Source organism: Haematobia irritans, chromosome 1 (genome assembly GCF_050003625.1).
Source record: "Haematobia irritans isolate KBUSLIRL chromosome 1, ASM5000362v1, whole genome shotgun sequence".
Classification (NCBI taxonomy): Eukaryota; Metazoa; Arthropoda; class Insecta; order Diptera; family Muscidae; genus Haematobia; species Haematobia irritans.
Window position 1 is genome coordinate 97936048 of NC_134397.1, and position 22344 is coordinate 97958391.

Sequence of the window (22344 nt, forward strand, 5' to 3'; positions counted from 1 at the left end):
TATGTTTATGAAGAATTATAAATATATATATATATATATATATATATATATATATATATATATATATATATATATATATATATATATATATATATATATATATATATATATATATATATATATATATATATATATATATATATATATATATATATATATATATATATATATATATATATATATATATATATATATATATATATATATATATATATATATATATATATATATATATATATATATATATATATATATATATATATATATATATATATATATATATATATATATATATATATATATATATATATATATATATATATATATATATATATATATATATATATATATATATATATATATATCTGTTGTAAGATGAAAAATTAAAATGTAAATGCCAACATTTTTAAATTTATACATATATCACATTAAGGTACAATTAATCGACGATATTGCATGATTCTAGTATGGTGGAGATTCACCACCCGATGGAATCTTCTGGACCCTACTGACATCGTCGTAGGCTATAGAAAAAACGCTTTTCTTCTCTGCAATGGGATTCCGACGACCCATACTATTGAGGAGTGAATTCATGGCTATGCCCGAATCCAGATCGTCTTCAAGGGTGGCTGCATTGAGTTGTTTGTGTGCAGAAGTTGAGGAAGAACTTGATGTAATCGTTGGAGGATGTGTAACACTTGGATCTTCGATATACAAATTTATTTTGGACGAAGTGGTGACTTTAACTTCGTTCTCCTTGATGGGCGATGGTTTTGGTTTGACGCTTCTTGCGTTCGATTCTTTGTTGGAACCTACAGTTGGGGGTGTTTCTGGATAAATATAATGCGGTAACTTGGATGGCGGCACTGACACTTCCGGAGCATTTTCGCGTTCAAATCTATGTTCTGAGTGTTGCACTAAGGGGTGACTGGTTTCTGTCTCTACACGTAGTTGCAGTTGCTTATTTTTAACAAAGTCTTCTTTAAGCATTCTAGCACCTTTCGATGGGGATTTTCGAGGTGCTGGCTCAGGCTTAAATTTATTATCATCTTGCTGATATTTCTCCGAATGTTTGATTTGCAAACGAGTTTTCGTCAATTTTTTATCGGGTATTTGTGTGGGGTTGGATTTTCTCCGAGTGGGCTGAAGTCCTTTATTAGAAGAATCTGTGGATGTTCGTCCACTGACTGAAGGTTTCTTTCTGTCGTAATACCATTCCATATACTTTGGCACACTCCCAGCACGAGCCCTGTTATAGGAATGATCGTCGTTTTCCATAAAGTCTGGTTCACTTTGAGTTACTCTATTTTCACTTAAGGAGCTACGACCATTGTTATTGGCTTCATATTTCGATGATCCTGCAATATTTGGAGCTTTAGAGTCTGATTGATTCTTTTTAGCCAGATGCTGTTGGGAACTATTACTACCACGAGAACTATCACTTCTCGATAACCTGGGCTTTACTTCTGGGCGTCCATCGGCCCAGATCTCTGACGATGGTCTTGAACTTGTACCATGTTTGCTGTCTGTTTGTCTCTTCTCAGCTTCAACACTTACTTCAAGTTTGTGTTGTTGAGAGGAAAGTTCTGGATAATCTTTGTTAATTCTTTTAGAAGAAAAATCGGTACCTTTAATGACAATTTCTCCACCATCGGAATCATTTGAAATATAATCACCATATTCGTTTACTTCATAATCCTCGACACCACCCTCAGAGTTATCATAGTACTCCAGTTGTTCTACTCTAATTTTTCGACTTTTTGGGGGTTCATTCGAGCTATATTTTTCGTCCAATGAATCCGATATCTCCATGAGAACTTCTCTATTTAAGGGCTCTTTTTTCGCATGTGATGAGCTGCGTTTATGGGAGTGGCCAGTTTTCAATTGTCGCAAAATACTGGCCTTTGTATCGCGTGGTGGTTTTTGGGGTGTTGATCTTTTCCGAGCTTTGTAATATTCATCATCATCTTCTTCTTTTATAGGCGTTCGAATTTTTCGTTTTATTTCTTCGACCATCACGATTCGTCTTCTTGGTTGATTTGCACCACGATATTTACCACGTCGTCGTTGTTTTTTTCGTTTTATGCAGTAGACAATGCCATCAGGACTGTTTGGGGAACTAAGTCGTATGTATTCATAATCATCATCGTCGGAAGCTGAATCGTCATTCTCGCTACGAGCTCTTCGCTTAAAAGACCGGTTTTGAAACTCCTCAATATTTCTATTCATATATTCATTTGTTTCAGTTTGAGTGCCAGCCTCACATTCAGTTTGGGTAGCAATAGCCATAGATTGACCAGGCAGACTTTGTGTTTCAAGAGCGACCTCATGCTGGACATAACGAGTTTCAATTTTCTCTTTTTCCATAAGAATTTGCCGCAATAACTCATTCTGATGTTTCAATGAATTCTCTAGCTCTTGAGTGAGAGATTGATTGGAGGTGGCAGGCTGTACTTGGTGCTGAAATCCATCCACGTGATGGAGTGTTGCTATTGAACCTTGAGCTGGCTGTGTGTGTATTACCTTTACTTCCGGCTCAGTCTGTGAATACACAATACTATTTGGTCCCGATTTCCCTAAGGGAAATGTATCACCTTTAAGAGTAGAATTCTGTTGGATTTCATTGGGCATTGATTGTAAGTATGTTGCTCCTGGAACAATTTGATAATGCTCCCGTATAATTTGTTTGCCATCTGGCTGTTCTTCGATAAAACGTCTCATAAGTATTTCTTTGCCGCTATTGTCGACCATCAATAGTTGGGGTGCCGAAAAATTTGTATTTTTTTGAGGGACATTCATGTAAATGTTATCTTCCTCGCCAGCCGCTTCCCGAGTCTTATCTCTTGTCATTAATTGTAAAATTTCTATATTTCCATCTTTAATAAAAAATTCCCGCTTATTCCGAAGACTACTTCTTGCCGTGTTATAATCAATGTCACTACCACGGTCAATTTCATGGCGTCTCATCGAATCGTCATCAATATGATATTGACGTTGTGTAGATTCACCATTCTCATAGCTCTTCCTTTTATTGCGAATAATTTTACTCCGCCTGAAATTTTCATGATCTTCGTCAACAAGATCCCGTTCATCCATAATATCCTCAATAAAGACATCGCGATCATTAATCAGATTAGTTCTAGAATTATGTAAGCTAAGAAGGTTATCGTCCTTGGATGTTCGTATATTCCTGCAGAAGAAATTCATTCATCAATTACCGTATGGATTGTATTATGTTTTTACAGCTCTTACTTTATTTTAACTCTTCTCTGGTTTTCATCAGCTGAACGTATGCGACGGGTTTCACCGGAATGATTGCGTACATTGCCTACGTTCCTAACATGAACAACATCGTCTATACTTTCGCTAAATTGTTGGCGGCCATTGTGGAATTCCCAACGGGTAGGCTTCGTTCGAGTATCTGCCTGTTTGTCCGCTGACCATGCCTCGCGTTTTCCCATCCACTCGGCGACCTAAAAAAAGAAATTAATAAGTGACAAATTTCAACCACTTTATAAAAAGTCTATTGTACAACAACAACAACAACAAAACCACAACCTAACATAAACCATAAATTAAATAGACTTGTGTGGAAGTTTCCACTTTTATACGAAGCAGGCAGAAATGTTTTTCATTAATTGGATGTTGAATAGGTTTCCGAGAGGATAATCTACTTGAAAGTCAAATAACATTTATTGCTGTTTTTAAGCAATGCACATTACATTCGTTTTCGTAGCGAATATCAGCTTCAGTTTAATTAGGCGAACTTTTTTAAATGCGTACTAAAGATTATGACGGAGAAAAATAAATAAAACTTAGGAGATTACATTTTTAAATAATAAATACGGGTTTCTGCAAAATCTGAACATACAGTCGGTAATAATAGTAAAATATTAGTTGCTTTAGAAGTTTTGGTTTCCTGCAAATGGTATCGTTTGAACAAGAAGTTTACTACAGCTATTGCGATTAAGTAAATGTTCATTTTGCGAACTTAAGTATTACAAATGAAGAGTTAATGTCCTTTTTTTGCGAGTTTTTGAAAAACGTACATTGTTTTATGGCGTTTTCTTTTCTTGTAAAATATATGCACTTTTCGGCATTTTGCCCGGAATAGAAACTTTTTTGGTTCTTTTGTAAAAAAGCGATAAATTGAGGGCATTTTCACCACTGCCGACAGACGAGACAAATGCTGCGATTGCCCTTAAAAACAGATTTGCATTTTGCTGATGATGGTGTCTTGAATAAATTATTGTGGACTTTTTTCAATGTTTTCATCCACATTTATGCCAAAGAAATATAGTGCACAGAAATCTAGAAAAAACGTGAACGATGTTTACGTTTTATTATATTAATTTCGCCCTGTTTACTAAATTGAATCGTTTTCTGCCCGTTGAAAAGATAGCATTTTTATAGGATGCGGTATGCATTCTGTACATTAGTTGCCAATGAATATTAAGCATTTAATATTCAAATATTTTATTATTTTTTATTGTTACATAAGAAAAGCAACAAAATCCATTTCTTTTCCTACCATTCAATTAATTTTCGTAATACATGTAAAAATATATATACTATATATTATTTTTTGGTTATTTTATTAAGTTCTCCCTAAAAGTAGGACTTAATTACATTTACGCATTTTGAATCTATTTTATATTGAATCACGGGTCTACTATATGAATTGAGTCCGTAATTTGCCGAAAATGCTCGATGTGCCAGGTTGGATGAAAAGTACTATCACCGTCTTAAAATAGCTTTAGTATTGATAATGACACAGATATGACACTTGCAGAAGAAGTTTAAAACAACGTAACGAATACAATACAAATTTGTAATAAAAATTGTTAAGAAAATTAAATACCTAAAATTTGCAAAACAAAAAAAAAAAAAAAAACAAACCAAATAGTTACAATGTTACATCTTTTTAAAGAATTTCCAAAAAATGTGATAGTTGGATAGAACCTCTTAATTCAGCAGTCATGTTTGCTAAATTCACATTCACATAAATTGACCGTTGCTGGAATAGCAAACTTTTTTAGACGAAACAGTAGTGGTAAGATTTCTGTTTTACCACACGAGAGTTATTTCCTTTTGCCAGACGGCACAAATCGCGTTCTGCTGTTATTATTGGCGTTTTCTTTTGAATTTAAAGATTAAAGTAGCAATAATTTGTCTGCAACAATCGGGTTATGCAGTTATTTTTAGCAGGGGACATTTTGCTCTGGTATGATATATTCAGTAACATATTTGAACCTTATGACTAATAGTTAAAGTTATAGAAAACATTCCAGAGATAATACAAAACATAAATTTTATTTTTCCAGAGACGAATTACTGTCATCTTCAATTTTGTTATAGTTGTTAGTAGAATTGGGAAAGGAGATGTTTTAATGCACTGGATTTAATGGCTACATCCAATCTTTTGGAAATAAATGAAGTAATACACTGAAAAATATTGTCGTAAGGCCAAAGATTTCATGACCTTTTCCTTGTTCAAAAGTAGTCAAATTAAGGTCAACTTGACTTTAATAAATCTGAAAAATTCTTTAAAATTAATGCAATGGTCTTTAAGTTTGTCGAGTTTTTGCATCTTGACTTCAAAGCAAACAAGCGTTTAAAAGATGTTTTTCAACACTTTACTTCAAAGACGTCTTTTACATGAAACATAGTATAATTTCTAGCTTACGTCGCGTCCGAATTTGAAAATTTAAGTTGGCGCTAAAATATTTTTAAAGGACTTTGATAGCACAAGAAGATAAATGCTGAAAAAATTAATAATTTAAAATTTGTTTCCTACAACCAAGTACCAAAAACTCAAAGTTTAAAGAGAATTGTGCCTTAAAAGTGGCATTACTTCAATTCTCCGCTTCGTTGGCTCGGAATCAATACTAAAATCATTAATCCACTCTGTTTTTATTTTATTTCTTTTTAATTTAACTTTATTATTTCGGAATGGTCTGTAAAAATCAAGTTTGCATTCTTATTTTTAAATATTGAAAGTTATTTATAACCATTTCCAAGGGCTATTCTTTATTCAACCGTCGAACGGAACGGACGTGTTTTTTAATAGCGGATAAATCATCGTAATAATTACCTACTACGAATTTCAAGTGTGGTGGGATATTAGGCCCCCATGCAGAGAAATTCAAAGACATCCACTGGGTTGCTAACTTCAGGGCCCAGTGGACGGGTATCGACTGGAGTTATAAATTTGGGCAATGACCAGATTTAGGCCCAATTAGTCGACCTGTAGACGGGTCGACAGGTGGCGACAATTTGACAAGTCGAACCTTTTCCAAGGTAACGGCATCAAAAGTAGGTAATCCCTCACGAAAGAGATTCAAGGAACGCAGAAATGCTTTGTTTATCCTAAAGAAATTAGGATCAATCGACCCAAGCACGTTGTCGGCTAAACAAAGCGATTCCTTAAAATGGGCTCAAGGAATTCTTGAGGCTGGAAAAAGGGAACGATCACCGGATGAGCTGCCATCCTCCAAAAGGGATCAACGATCGTTTGCCTCAGTTGCTAAAGACAGCCTTGTGATGGCTATCATAAATAAAGGAGCATTGGACGGTATGGTTCCAAAGCAAAAATGGGGGGAATTGAGAATGCTTTGTCTGGCGTCTACTCACAGGTGCTGGACAAGTTTCCCGGCCCAGATCCTCGACACCAAGAGGCTGGTTGGTATCAAGGAGGATTTAAGCTAGTCGCATTTGAGGACCAGAGGTCTATAGAATGTTTTAAAGCTGCTCTGATACTAATTGGTGAAGTTTGGGAAGGAGCTGCTCTAGAGTTAGTCGAGAAGAAAGACATACCGGCTAGACCAAGAGCACATGCGTGGATACCTGCAAACCCTCCTGACCCTGAATCTATTTTAAATAGACTGAAACAATGCAATCCAGATCTTCCAACAGCTGATTGGAAGGTTGGCCGTTTGGATGAAGTGGATGGTCCAAGACGGCATGCAGTGTTTATATTGAACACTCAGTCTTTGCCACATCTAGCAAAGTCTCAGGGCCGTGTATGTTATGGCTTTCATTATATCCAAATGAAGGTGTATAAAAACGATCAGCTAAAAGATTCAGAAATGGACAAGCCTCTGTCTGAATCAGAAGTAAGCGGATCCTCTTGCGAAGTCGAGGGAGATACCAAAGTTGAAGACATGGATAGATACCGCATGCGTGAGGAGGCTTCTACTGCCTCAGAACTCACCAAAGTTGAACCTATGGTTATTGCGAGAGTCACCGATATCTCTGAAGAGGACATTCTTGATGACTCGATTGAAGCGGCTGATGTGACGGTTGTTGAAAATCTCGATGGTCCTACGGATCCTCCAGATAAATCTTCATCACTGTAAGGCTGCATGTGCTGCCTTAAAAGTTCTCCTGATGAAAGGGGACGTAGATATAGTTCTTATTCAAGAACCATATGTTTATAGAAACAAAATATGTGAATTAAGTACTCCGGGGTTCAAACTATTGCAGTATGCTGGTAATGATGTAAATCGAGCCTGTATAATTGCTAAAAACGAGCTCAACTTGTTTCTGCTTCCTTCAATGTGCAATACAGACACTGTCGTTGCCAGTTTAGAAATAGCCAAATGCAAATATTGGGTATCTTCGGTATACATGGGACATGACAGGGAGATGCCTCCATGTGCCGTTAAGACCTTAGTTGAGGAGTCACTGAAAACAAAGACGAAACTCATTATGGGATGCGATGCGAATGCGCATCATAGTATATGGGGAAGTAGTGATACTAATGCAAGGGGAGAGTCGCTAATAGAGTTTATTTTGCGTACTAATCTGGTAGTTTGCAACAAGGGAGATGCTCCAACCTTTGTCACTAAAAACAGGCAAGAGGTTTTGGACATCACCTTGGCCTCACAAGAATTGAATGAAATTATATTTGAGTGGCATGTTTTAAGTGAAAACAGCTTCTCAGATCATCGCTACATCAGTTTCAAATTTGATGTTCATACCACCAAGACCATATTTCCGCCAAATGTTAGGAAAGCTGACTGGAATAGGTATAGGGAATCGTTCAATATGATGATACCGGAAATACCAGAGACAAATATGAGCACTGTGCAAGTTATCGAACACGCAGTGGAGAGGATTACTAAGGCCTTCAACATTTCACTGAAAGCTGCATGCCCTAAAGGGAAGCCAAGGGGGAAAAATCGACCACCATGGTGGTCTACGGAGTTAGGTAATATGAGGAAATCGTGCAGGAAGCTCTTTAACAAAGCAAAGTCCACCAGAGCTTCTGTGGATTGGGACGCTTACAAGAAGAATCTGAGAGGATACAAGCGAGAACTGAGAAAGGCTCAGCATAACTCTTGGAATGATTACTGCAGCAGCATTGAGAATACGTCCGAGGCTTCCAGACTACGGAAGGTGCTAGCATCCACGAGCTCCGCTCCAGGTTTCATTAAAACATCGGAGGGCAATTGGACAACGTCCAGTGAGGAGACGCTGGAGGTACTATTGGACACACATTTTCCCGGAAATCAGACGGTTGAACCATGCACTGGCGGTGCCACAGTGGCTCAGCGGTCGTTTCCTATCGAGGAAATTGTATCAGAATCTAGAATAAAATGGGCGTTAAATAGCTTTGGATCATTCAAATCCCCCGGACCTGATGGAATTACTCCGGCGGAGTTAAAAGGGGTGGCTGACAGAATTATCCCCTGGTTGTCGGCGATATATAGGATGTATCAACTTAGCATATAATCCACGAAAGTGGAGAGAATCAAAAGTCGTTTTCATACCTAAAGCGGGAAAAGCCTCTCACTCGAATGCGAAGGATTTCCGACCAATTATACTCGTGCAAAAAGGCAATAGGAAAAAAGTGGGGTCTAAAACCAAAAATTGTACATTGGCTATACACGGCAGTGGTTAGACCTATAATCAGCGTTGCCAGAATTGTTTCACCAAAAACCGCTAGATTTGCCCAAAAAAATAGCTAAAAAAAGCTAAAAAATTCTAAAAAAAAAAGCTAATTTTTTTGTATCAAAAGTCACATTTTTGATTGAAATTTAACAAACTTAAAGGCTTTATTTCACTTACAATGCATATTATTTTCATTTTAATTCCACTTCTGTGAGACTGTAACAATATCTAAGGCATATTAGCTCTGTTTGCGTATTCGATACATTTTGATTACTATCACAAATTTTTTACTGGAAGTCCTTCGTTTTGTGGGAGCTACCTTCCCAACACCTCTATTTTATTTACTTGTTATTTTAAAATACTAAATGACCTAAGCATGCTTTGGATTTGGTAAAAAAATGATTTGTCATTTTTTTAAATAAAATTTTAGTTTGGTTTTGAAATTGTGAAAAATTCGAAATACATCACTTTTATTTAAATTGTAGAAAATACCTATAGTTTACATTTCCCAGTAAAAACATTTTCCTTTTCTTCATGAGCTATCAAAGTGCTTTAAAAACGTGCTAACGCCAACTTAAATTTTCAAATTCAGACTCGACTTCAAGTAGAAATTGTTGTATATATACGTTTTTAAAATAAAGTGTTGAAAAACATCTATTTTTGAACGCTATTTTGGTTTGTGGTTAAGATGCAAAAACTCCTCACATTTAAAGACCATTTCATTAATTCTTCCTTCTTTCATGAAAACATACCAATTTTTAAGTTGAATCACTTAATTATAAGGACAAAACGACTTTATCGTCTTTTGGACAAGGAAAACAGTTTATATAAAAGAAATTCACAAATGCTATTATAACCAAAATTCGCGTTCGTATTTTAAGGAGACGACAATATTTTTTCAGTGCACAAAGCTATTCACATCTACTATTTTAATTTAGTAATATCGTAATAACTTTAGAATATTATAATAACATAAAAAGGATAAACGAGTCAAATGATAATATTCCCAATAATTTACTGACAGTTTATCTAATAAATTTGTATGGTAATAGTAGATTTAAAGTTCACGATAACTTTTATATAATGAAAAAACTTTACTACCAAAATGCCAAAACGCATAATGGCTGGACTCATTATTAATGTTTCAACTGAGCTTTGAAATATGTGGAAACCCTTATACTTGCAGCAAGGCTTAGATAAAAACGCCGATTTATCCATATTTCAATAGAAACATGTCGAAAATAAAAAAAGCCAAAAACAGCTAAAAGGGTCATGAAAAAAAGCCAGAAAAAAAGCTAAAAGCTAAATGCATTTTTTCCCCGCTAAACGTCTTCAAAAAAAGCCAAATCTAGCGGGAAAAAAAGCTAAATTGGCAACGCTGCCTATAATGCTATATGGTGTTGTAGTCTGGTGGCCGGCACTTCACCAGCCGACAAGTTTAGACAAAGTTCAGCGTATGGCGTGCTTGTGTATCTCAGGTGCATTCAGCAAGACAGGAACAAACTCCCTTAATGTCATACTGCATCTATTGCCTTTAGACATTTTGGCCAAACAGTCAGCTGCAACAACGGCTGTGCGGTTGCGCGAGCTATCGCTGTGGTCGGAAAAAAGTTACGGTCACAGTTCGGTCCTCAAAATAATGCCAGATGTGGCTAACGTAGTGGATTACACTTTGGCGAGTCCACTTTTCGACAAAAAGTTTGAGACTCTAATTCCCAACAGTCAGGCGTGGTGTACACGGACCCCGGGGAATAAAAGATATATAGATTTCTACACTGATGGCTCCAAATTGGATGGCCAAGTGGGTTTCGGAGTATATTCTAAAGATCTGGAACTTCGAATAGCGAAAAGATTACCTGATCACTGTAGTGTTTTTCAGGCTGAAATATTAGCAATAAGAGAAGTGGTGAATTGGCTGAGAACTCAGAACTCAGACAGTCAACCTGCAATAAAATCCTTGGACTCTGTGTTCCTCAACTCGAAAACGGCCATCGACTGCCGCAAATCTCTCAATGAGATGGCTGAACGGCACAATATTCACCTAATATGGGTGCCTGGCCATAGGAACATACCGGGGAACTGCGAAGCAGATGAGCTAGCAAGGCTAGGAACTACCTTACATATTCCAGGAGAACTAGAATCTGGTGGTGTGCCTCTGGCTACCTGCAAGCTCTTACTGCGTGAGAAGGCTGTCATGATGGCAAATGTTCGATGGGAGAATTGTAAGGGTTGTAACGACACCAAGCAAATATGGCCCCATTTAAACTTAAACCGCACACTAGATATGCTAGTGTTCTCGAGACGCCAGATATCACTCCTGATATCTGTTATAACGGGTCGCTGCCTGATAGGCGATTTTGCAAAAACTATTGGTGCGAAGTATAATGACTATTGTATTTCAACAGAAGAAAATAATCGAGAAGGTTCAACGGTTAAAACTAGAAGTGCCCATATGTAATAGGTACTTTTAGTTAATGTGGTATCACAATGGACTGAATAGTCTAAGTGAGCCTGAATCTTAATCGGGCTGCCACTTTAACCTAACCTAACCTAAGGGCTACATTGAAATTGTTGTAACATAAAGAGAAATAAACTATTCAAAAGTATAAGTAATTAAGGTCTACCCCATTATATCATATTTTTTGTATATTTCTTCCAATAAATAGAACATAGCATTATTAAATTAATTAAAGGCTGATTTTCAAAAAAAAAAAATCCAAATTGGCAGTTAATATTGAGATATAATCTTTTAGTTGATAGAGAAGGTAACGATCTATCAAAAGAGATGCATTTTTTTCAAATACGCGTAATTGTTGCTGACACTTTGTGTGTATGGATAATCTTCAAAACTAAGTTTTTTTTGACGAAAAAAATGGTTGTGAAAATAAGAATTCTTGGTTCATTATATGCTGTTTTCGAACGTAGTTTATTTCCGTAGTTACTTTTTTACCGAATTAATTTCAAGATACGTAATTTTACTCAATTTGTGAGTAATAACCTTTCCATCGATTTTGGTCGGTATATAATAATAACATCTCTGTGTACATCGATATTTGGTACAAAGACAATACACGTAGGAAGATGGGAGATTGGCTGCTGAGCACATCAAACCATTTACGGTGTTAGGTCCATACTTTTCGTTTATCGAACCAAACGCGTATACAAGTATTGACATAGCATTAAAATGCAAATAAAAAGAAATTAAGTGCAGGAAATAAAGAAATTAAGTGCAGGAAATAAAATTTAACATTGTTTCATTAAGAAAATTAAGTTTTTCATTTAAAAATAAAAACGAAAACAAATAAAAAATTACAAACATGTATGGAACTAACATGGTAAATGCAACATTTGGTATGACGCAAGCCAATTTCCTATCTTCCTTAAGTTTATTGTCTTCGATGACCTCGAGCCACCGTGGTGCAATGCATACACAGGGTCGTGGGTTCAAACCCAGTTTCGACCAACCACCAAAAAGTTTTTCAGCGGTGGATTATCCCACCTCAGTAATGCTGGTGACATTTCAGAGTGTTTCAAAGCTTCTCTAAGTGCAATGTGGAACGCCGTTAAGGGTGTGAAGTTAAAGTTGTTTTCTAAATTTGTTTTAGCGAAGACTCATACATTTAAGACGTTCTTGCAACAAATTAATTATATTTTACTTCATCACACATTTTCTGAACAAAAATGCGTGTTTTCTTAACATAATTTTGAGCAAAAAGTTATTTAGAGTAATATAGATTCCATTCAAAAAAAAAAAAAAAATATGGAAAGATGGATTTTACATTCATTGTACTTCTTCAGGCATTTGCAAGGAGAGTTAAAAAGTAAAAGTGGGTATAGCGCATTAGCTCGGAGATGGGGAACTCCCCCGCAAAGAGGGCAGAGACGTAGCCATCTAGTTAATGAGATAAAGGGGGCAAATTCATGTAAATTCTAATAACTATAAAACCTTTCTGGGGCACCTCTGCCCTCTTAAATTCGCAACAAAAATGAAAATTTTAAAAATATGTAAAGTGCTTTCTGCCTTCGCTAAAACAACTTTAACTTTACCCTTAATGCCGCTCGGACTCGGCTATGAATAGGAGGTCCCTTGTCATTGAGCTTAACGTAGAATCGGGCAGCACTCAGTGATCAGAGAGAAGTTCACACTGAAAAAACAGTGAACCCACAAAGAAGAAAACTTTCGGTTAATTTTAGAAAATTTTGAATATTTGCAGAAAATTTTAACCATTACAAACGTTGGCATCACGCCGATGTCGAAAAATTCAACAAAATTTATTCGACATAACTAAGTTTTTTCACTTGTTAAAGAAAATTTTATAGTTTGAAGGAAAAACTTGGAGTTCAAAATTGCAAGAATGTCTTTAGTGACATACGAAGTTCATGATGGACGCATTTTTGGTAAAATTTACAAATTTAAAGAAATTCTGAACTATTTTGTGGAAGACACGAATTTAGTTAATCTTTATGCTTCATTTGGGTATATTTTTTCCCTTGATTTTAGTTAATTGACCGAAAGTAAACAAAAAATTATTAGAGTAAAGGAAACTTTCTCCAAACATAATAATACCATTAACTAAAATAAAGTTAAATTGGCTTTAGTGAAATAGAGAGTTCACTTTTTTTGAGTGCACCACTGTGGTATCACAATGGACTGAATAGTCTATGTGAGTCTGAAATATCGGGCTGCCACTACACCTAACCTAACCTATGACCTCGATAGGCTCACGGATTCACTTCTTGAAGCAGTCTCAGGGTGTTAAATCACAAGATCTTGGTCGTCATTGTAATCACCTCTTCCAGAGATCTGGAAACTTTTCCCGTAAAAGGAAAAATGGTTCCGTTTAAATTAAGCATTGTGCCGATCAACCATTTAACTTCAACCAAAATCATTAATCTTCTCTCAATAGCGCAATCCAATTACCATGACTGTTGATCCAATCTCAAATTGGCAGTTAAATCTAATGACACGCCGGACCATAAACGGCAACATTTCTTTCATGCGTGCATCGGCATAGTTTGTACTTGTCAAATATTCAAGCCGATTTCGGTTCTAATAAAAAGCTCAACATTTCCGAAGTTGTTTGCACAATATAAAGGACTTTGTCCCAGCTTTTGGACATAGAATTTCTCACTGTCACGAATTAACAATCTGAAATTTTCACTTTTTTTTAAAGTACACGGACGAAAAAGACTGTTTTTCATATGTTTGGGTGTAAAAATTATATGTTTGGAACTCAAATTTTTTAATACAATATTTTTAAGTGTAAGCATATAATGTTCATAAATTAGCATAACATGTTTGGGGCATATATGTTAATATGTTAGAACATATTATGTTTGGGACATAAAATGTTTGTAAATATAGTATGTTTGGATGCAAACATATATTAATTTAGAAATAGACTATAAACACATATGTGTTTGGAAAGAGAGACCTAGAGAGTATGCTGCAAGTAAACGAATGAAAGTAACCAATTGGCGTCTTAAAATTATATATTCACAAAGAAAATTTCATTAAAATTTTAGTCTACCAGTGTATGCCTAAGGTGAAACATAATATGTTTGAACATTACAAACAATATTTTGTTTGGACCAATCGTGAAAATATATATGTTTGAAGCAAAATGTGTTTGGGGTATATGATACAGAAGCGATTTTTTGAGGGTGTAGAGGTGTACACGTGAATAATATTTTACTCACCCACACTCACAACAGAAAAATCTTACTCACGCACGATATTGTTTGGTAGGACTCCCGCTAACGAAAAGAAAATTTGTACTCACTCACACTCACGAACGAAACATATCGTGACTCACGAAAAATGTCGTAACTCACGAATAATTTTATGAGAAATTTAACTTAAGGACATGTCTGAAAACATGAGCATGATTAAAATCGAGAGCGTTATTAAACTCTTAACATCTTGGGTGTCACTAAAATTGTACATGAATTCAACTGGTAAGCGTCTTATGGGCGTGAGCGGGATTATTTTCGTGAGCGTATTCCCAAATTCGTTACTCACGCACACTTCTAGTTCAAAGTAACACTTCTTGTTGGAATCTCCTTTACAAACAAAATACTACACAGAAAATCTTAAATTTAAAGCAATGAATCATTCTTAGGAATCCCTGTGGAATTCTATCAAGAAATAATCGTGGGCCATACTAAAGGCTGGTAATGTCTTCAGTTCAATGTATGTGTGCGGTCTTTTTCATCCAGATTTAGTAAAATTTAATAGGAATATGTTTAAAAAATGCGAATTTTCCATTCAACATTCGGATTGTAAATTTCGTAAAACAAATTACAAACATTTTGCTCCGCTTGATATAAATTTTAGCCTGTTAGTTAAATATTTTTGGATTGTACATAGTCTATGTTAATTTGTGGTAGAAGCGTATACAAGTGATTCCAAATTGCATATAAGGAAATTAAAATGAAAAACGTAACAAATGTGCAGTAGAGCAATACATTTTAAAAGTGTTAACGAAATCATACAAAAATAGTTAAAAAATAAATAGATTTTGCAACTACAAATTATATTTAAAGTTTACACAGTATACAAGTGATAGTAGAGATTCGGTGATTGGAAGGTGGTATCTATCGAAATCTACCTGAACTGATTTTGTTTGTTTTCCATTTGCCATTTCCCTATGTACAAGGTGAACATCGTCTTCAGTTCTATTGATATTAACTATTCTCTTGCTACAAAAGAAAAGAAGAGAAAATTAGAATATAATGCATGAATTAATGTGCAAATGAATAATATATATGATACATGTATTAATGTTTTAATGTTAACAATATGTATATTAAAAATCAAATTAAAAGTTAAATGGTGTTGAAACAAGTGAGAAAAGTTATATTTAGCGTATACAATCATATATGACACCCTACACCAAACCTGATTTATTTTTTCCAAATCTAATCCAGCCCTAACACAAAAAACCATAATTTATTTTGTTTTATGTGTACACACAGGAGCTATATCCAAGAGTTATGGTCAACTCCTTGGTTTAATATACTACGATACCACATAAATCCTCTAATACACCCATTCATTTGCTTAGCTCTAAAAAACTCATGCTGGGTTCATCACATAGGCTATACAAACAAAACAACTTTTCGAAAACGGGTATCGCAAACGTTGTTCTTTTCTTGCAGTAATTTGAATTCTTTCAAAAAGTTCATACATTTATTACAAAAAAAGTTACAAAAGTTTTATTTTTGCAAATAAATGTACGTTATTGCAAAACCATAGGCTATTTCGTTTATATTAAACTCTGTTCTTTTCTACCTCTATGTCTTAAATAAGACTCATTTTGATGTTTCGTATTAGAAATTTACGTACGAGTAGTATGTAATGAAATGCGAAAGTATGTTTCGCAATCTTGCAAAAATGTTTGGAATATGTGTAAAATTACGTTATTTCCGTTTCCAAAAGTTGTATTTAGTAGATTGTGCTTGTAAAAAAGGGACCGACTAAAGGGTATGTTTCTTTTAAATAAATTTTCTTTACATTAGCTTGAGGGTGCCCAAAACTATGCTCTATAAATATAACGGTTTGACTGTATTTGACTATAGCGATAATCGCCTGTTATGTGCCGTTAAGACTATAAGTTTATCCGGACGACAGTGCTCGTGTCAAATACATTCCAAATATTGGCCACACTATATGTTATGTTCGAAGACATGATCGATACTCCAGCTTGTTAATGGGATCGATAACACATTTATCGATATTTTACTTACCTCCAGCATTTCTTAGTGTTCGGCCACACTGTAAGATTCTTTACAAACACAGACATTCCGTCAGGATAAATTTATAATCTGGGCAGCGCATTAATGACAACAACAGCTACGTAGCGTTATGGATAGTGTGCTGGCTTATAAACGGTATGGTTCGATTTTCCATCCAGCAGAAGGTTTACCAAAGGCATTTATTGGTAGAAACATAAGAAAAACCTGCTAATGCAGCAAAAATTCTTTTGAAAAGGGGAATGCAGTATGTTTCGCAATAGCAAAAAATGTCTACTATTTTTTGACTCGGTAACAGTAAAAGCAAACAAAATGATTGTTTGCTTTTTTCGACTCGATTGCATTAAACATACTTTAGTTTGGGTGCAACGAATAAAAATACACAAGTAACAGGTTGGCTGATAAGTACCCGGTCTAACAAAGAAAAACACATTTTTTGTCAAAATTCGTTTTTATTATTCAACATAGTTCCCTTCAAGAGCGATACAACGATTATAACGACCTTCCAATCTTTCGATACCATTTTGTTTCGGCGATCACCTCTTCATTGCAGCCAAATTTTTTCCCTGCGAGCATCCTTTTGACAAGAAAAAGTCGCTGGGGACCAGATCTGGGGAATACGGTGGGTGGGGAAGCTATTCGAAGCCCAATTCATGAATGTTTGCCATCGTTCTCAATGACTTGTGGCACGGTGCGTTGTCTTGGTGGAAAAACACTTTTTTCTTCTTCATATGGGACCGTTTTGCCGCGATTTCGACCTTCAAACGCTCCAATAATGCCATATAATAGGCACTGTTGATGGTTTTTCCCTTCTCAAGATAATCGATAAAAATTATTCCATGCGCATCCCAAAAAAACAGAGGCCATCACTTTGCAAGCGGACTTTTGAGTCTTTCCACGCTTCGGAGACGGCTGTCGATTGGACTTAGGAGTGTAGTGATGAAGCCATGTTTCATCCATTGTCACATATCGACGGGTGTATTACGAGTTAACAGCTGCAAACACCGCTCAGAATCATCAACACGTTCTTGTTTTTGGTCAAATGTGAGCTCGCGCGGCACCCATTTTGCACAGAGCTTCCGCATATCCAAATATTGATCAATGATATGACCAACACGTTCCTTTGATATCTTTAAGGCCTCTGCTATCTCGATCAACTTCATTTTACGGTCATTCAAAATCATTTTGTGGATTATTTTGATGTTTTCGTCGGTAACCACCTCTTTCGGGCGTCCACTGCGTTCACCGTCCTCCGTGCTCATTTCACCACGCTTGAATTTTGCATACCAATAAATTATTGTTGATTTCCCTGGGGCAGAGTCATTATCAAGCCAAGTATTTGCTTCCGCCGTATTTTTTCTCTTCAGAAAACAGTATTTTATCAAAACACGAAATTATTTTTTTCCATTTTTTTTTACAATAACAAAAGTTGCTTCACAAAAAACGCTCTATCTCACAAACTAATTGACTTACAGACGTCAAGTTTTGACACGAATCATTTGAACTATATAAAAATAATATGCATTTAATACGAGCGACGCCATCTATGTGTCAGACCGCGGACTTATCAGCCAACCTGTTAGATACGACCGTAAGTTTGGCCAGACCGAATCTTATGTACCCCCACCATGGATTGCCTGGAATGTTGTACTAAAGACTGTGATCCACCATCGAATTACTTGGGTTGTACTAATAGTTGCTGATGTCGTATGTTAGACATAACAAGTATATAAAGTAGTAAGTTCCGCCGGGCCGAATCTTAAATACCCTTCACCATGAATCAAATATTATAGTTTCCTGTGAAAAGTTCAGGGGGATTTGGTGACAAGCAGATTAGATCAACCAGTACACTTCCCGAAGATAAATTCAAAGATTTTACCTATGAAGACTAGATCACATTCTGGATTTATAAGAACCATATTTGTTTGAGTTTTAGAGGAATTTTAAACATCGTGTGCAAGTGTGCAAAAAAATGAAATGAAAATGAAATAACGCCTTGATTTAAAATCTAACATCTGTAGATTTTTACCCCCATTATTTAAATGATTACCAGAAGTTAAATCTGGAAACTATAATTCAGTTTCAAGCAATTTTCATTATCAGCGCACATGGACCGATATTCACCATTTTCGGCACACCTCCTTCTGTTCCTAAAATACTTCTAGATTTAAAATTTCATGCAAATTTGATAAAAACTATGGTTTCTAAAAGCCCAAGAAGTAAAATCGGGAGGTCGGTATATTTGGGAGATAAACCAAAACATGGAACAATACATGCCATTTTCGTTTAGGCTATACCTAAACATCAACCGATAGTCTCCATTTTTGGCACACCTCTTTATGGTGCTAAAATACTTCTGGATTTCCAATTTCAGGCGAATTGGATAGAAACTATCGATTCTAGAAGCCCTAGAAATATAATTGGGAGATCGGTCTATATGGGGGCTATACCAAAACATGGACCGATACTCACCATTTTTGGCACACCTCTTTGTGGTCATAAAATATCTCTAGATTTCCAATTTCAGGCAAATTGGATAGAAACATGTGCGTGAAGATAAATTGTAAATTTAACTAGTCGAGACACAAACCAGGTAGTTTTTGCCTGCGCACCTAATGGGTTAATTACAATTTGGGGAGATAAAATATTTAATGAAATTCAGCACTTTCCAACATATTTGCGCAAAATATTTTGGTATTAAACGAAAGATCTTGAAGAGTACTATAAATGCAAGTGGTTGTCATGTTCGAAAGCGTCCCATAAATGTTAGTTTTGCAGCTATATTTTTTTGGTATCAAATGAAAGCTCTTGAGTACTACAAATGCAAGTAGTTTTTATTTTCTAAAACATCCCAGAAATGTCGGTTTTTTTTAATTTTTTTTTAATGTAATCGCCACAATTTGAAATAAAACTGAAATGCTCTACAGTGTTTGGTATCAAATGAAAACTCTTGATGAGTAGTACAAATGAAAGTTTTCCAAAAAAATTGTTATTTTATAAATTAAATTGAATTAATTTTTTTGTATATATTTTTAGTGTTTACAGAGTTCGCATTTAAATTACTGTATTTGATAATTGTAGTAATAATTATAACATGTTTTACATACAGGCCTACGACATTTTTCGCAAATTAACCCAATTTGTTCCCTCTTTATAATATATTTTTGGTGGTTTTTGCCCTTCGAAAGTTAGCAACACTGCAAATGAAAACTATTGATCAGTACTATAAATACATTTCTCTCTTGGATCTTGTCATGAGTCCACTCTTTCTAATGTTGTGTTTGTAAGTAGAACATCATATAGATTCGTGTTTGGCACAAGTTGCAACCTGCAACATTTGTTAAGGAGTACAAAATCACGCGCGCAAATGCTCTACTTTTTTGTATTGAGAGAAAGCTCTTGATTAGTACTATAAACGCATTTCTCTCTTGACTCTCGTCATGATTCCGCTCTATATTTTCTAATGTTGTGTTCAAGGATGCCAATTTAGCCGGCAATTTTGGATTTGACGATTTTGGACTCAAAAAATAATAAGTTTTCTAGAATGGATTTAGCATTTTTATCGAGGAAATTTGGTGGTTTTTACTAATTCTTAATCTGTTTTTAATCTATTTGAAACAAAAAAAATGTTACGGAATTAAAACCCTCCAAGAAAAAAAAATTAATTTAAAAGATAATCAAGTAGAAATTAAAGATACAGTTAGCAACAGCATCCAATACCATAAATTTCAGCAACCTTTGCCAGAAAAAATAAATATCCCTTTTACCTACGATGTTTTAAAATTGATTAAATTTACCGACAACTCAATTTATTTTATTATTTATTATTTATTAATAGATTAACAATTCATAATTCTTAAAATACATATAAATTTGTAAGTTATATATGACGTAGCAGTTCCGCTGTATGTCATATTACTTAATTATAATTCTGTTTAATGGACATATTCTTTTAAACGTTGAATTCATTCAAGATTAATTTCCTATATTTTATGCAAGATTCTAAGTAGTTGTATAGTACTGAAAAGTTCGTGCCATTTAATATATTAATAACTTCGTTTTCATTTAAAGACGTTTTACCAAAATAAGACATTCTAAATCCGCGATAAATTGGACATATTCCTAAAAAGTGAAATGCGTTTTCCTTCGCATTCATATTACACATGCTACACATACCATCTAACACACTTCTGAAGGAACGAGAGTTTAAGTCCAACAAACCTCCTCTAGATTTTACAATTAAACTCGTTGCACGAGAGGATACATTTTCTGTGAGTGTTGGTATATCATTATACTCCAACTTCGGATAAAGGTCATGAGATTGCGAATTAAGAGCATTCATATAAAAAGCATTGCGTTCCCATATCTTTAGTTTTTCTATAATGACACTCGAGTGCATACATAGTGGCATTCTATCATCCAATTCATTTCGAAAGGAATTACATATATCTAACCATTTTCCTGCCCAATATTCACCCAATTCTATCATCCTTTCCGCTAGTATGCGAGGTAGGCGATGAGAGCCTAGATGTAAGATCTTAGATATATATTCTAAATGCATTCTTAAAGTCGTAATGAATAGGGAATCAAACCCCGTCTCCAGGTAAAGCATATAATTAGGAGTATTCGGCGGTAGATATAACATCTTCTTTATAAAAAATCTAAATAACTTTTCTGCGCCATCAAACTGTTGGAAACCCCAAATTTGAACGGCATAAAACATTATAGATCTCGAACATGCTTCGAATATTTTCAGTTTATTCGCTTTAGAAATCTTTGGGTGATTCAAGTATTTAGACCATGTAGAAGTTATTGCCATCTTCGATTCACACAGCTTATTGTTAATATGTCTATCAAATGCCAAATTATAAGTAATGTCAACTCCAAGATATCTGTAGTGATCCACGATTTCGATACTAGTATCCCCATAGTACCAATTCAAGTCTGTAGGAGCCCTACGCCCCACACTGTGTCCGCTGCGGCAATAAATCATTTTGGACCTGCTCTCCGATTGTGATGATTTTTGCACAGTTGGTTAAACTATATTACAAAGGTCATGTGTGTAAAATTTTATGCAAATATCTCCATTGGTTTTCTGTCCCGAGCAGCGCAAAGTTGACATATGTGAACAAGTCTCAAATAGGTTAGTTTTCTATGTCATATTTAAAACATTGTTACTTATAAACTATACACCGAGTGTACCTTATAGAAATTTTTTTCACTTTAAATAGGCATCAAGCATTATGTAAATTAAAAAAAAAATTAAAAAAAACAAATTATTTTTTTTTATTTTGGGCCAAAAAAGATAAACATTTATGATTTTCCGTTAAACTTTTAGTTGTGTGCGAAGCAGTGCGAAACATGGAGTCCTATACCAAATTAAAGCTGAGGGTCTCAGCTAACAGATTCAAAAATTTTCGATTTCAGGCAAAGTGGACAACAATTACGGTTTCTAGAAGCCCATAAAGTAATATCGGGAAATCGGTCTATATGGGGGCTATACCTAAACATCAACCGATAGTCTCCATTTTTGGCACACCTCTTTATGGTGCTAAAATACTTCTGGATTTCCAATTTCAGGCGAATTGGATAGAAACTATCGATTCTAGAAGCCCTAGAAATATAATTGGGAGATCGGTCTATATGGGGGCTATACCAAAACATGGACCGATACTCACCATTTTTGGCACACCT

At 35.1% G+C, this 22344-nt stretch overlaps 1 protein-coding gene across 7 annotated transcripts in view; it reads right to left on the reverse strand.

Moving 5' to 3' along the window:
* Positions 1-356: 356 nt before the first annotated feature.
* Positions 357-22344, reverse strand: part of Cad86C (Cadherin 86C) — a 411455-nt gene continuing 389467 nt past the window's right edge. For 6 of the 7 annotated variants that reach the window (XM_075291231.1, XM_075291230.1, XM_075291233.1 and 3 more), the window contains 3 exons: positions 15507-15597; positions 3253-3473; positions 357-3190 (listed from right to left, as the gene is read on the reverse strand). In XM_075291231.1, coding sequence (XP_075147346.1) covers positions 463-3190; positions 3253-3473; positions 15507-15597 — 3040 coding nt within the window. In that variant the 3' untranslated portion in view covers positions 357-462. The remainder of the gene's footprint in view (positions 3191-3252; positions 3474-15506; positions 15598-22344) is intronic. The other variant, XR_012718060.1, reaches the window with a different exon arrangement.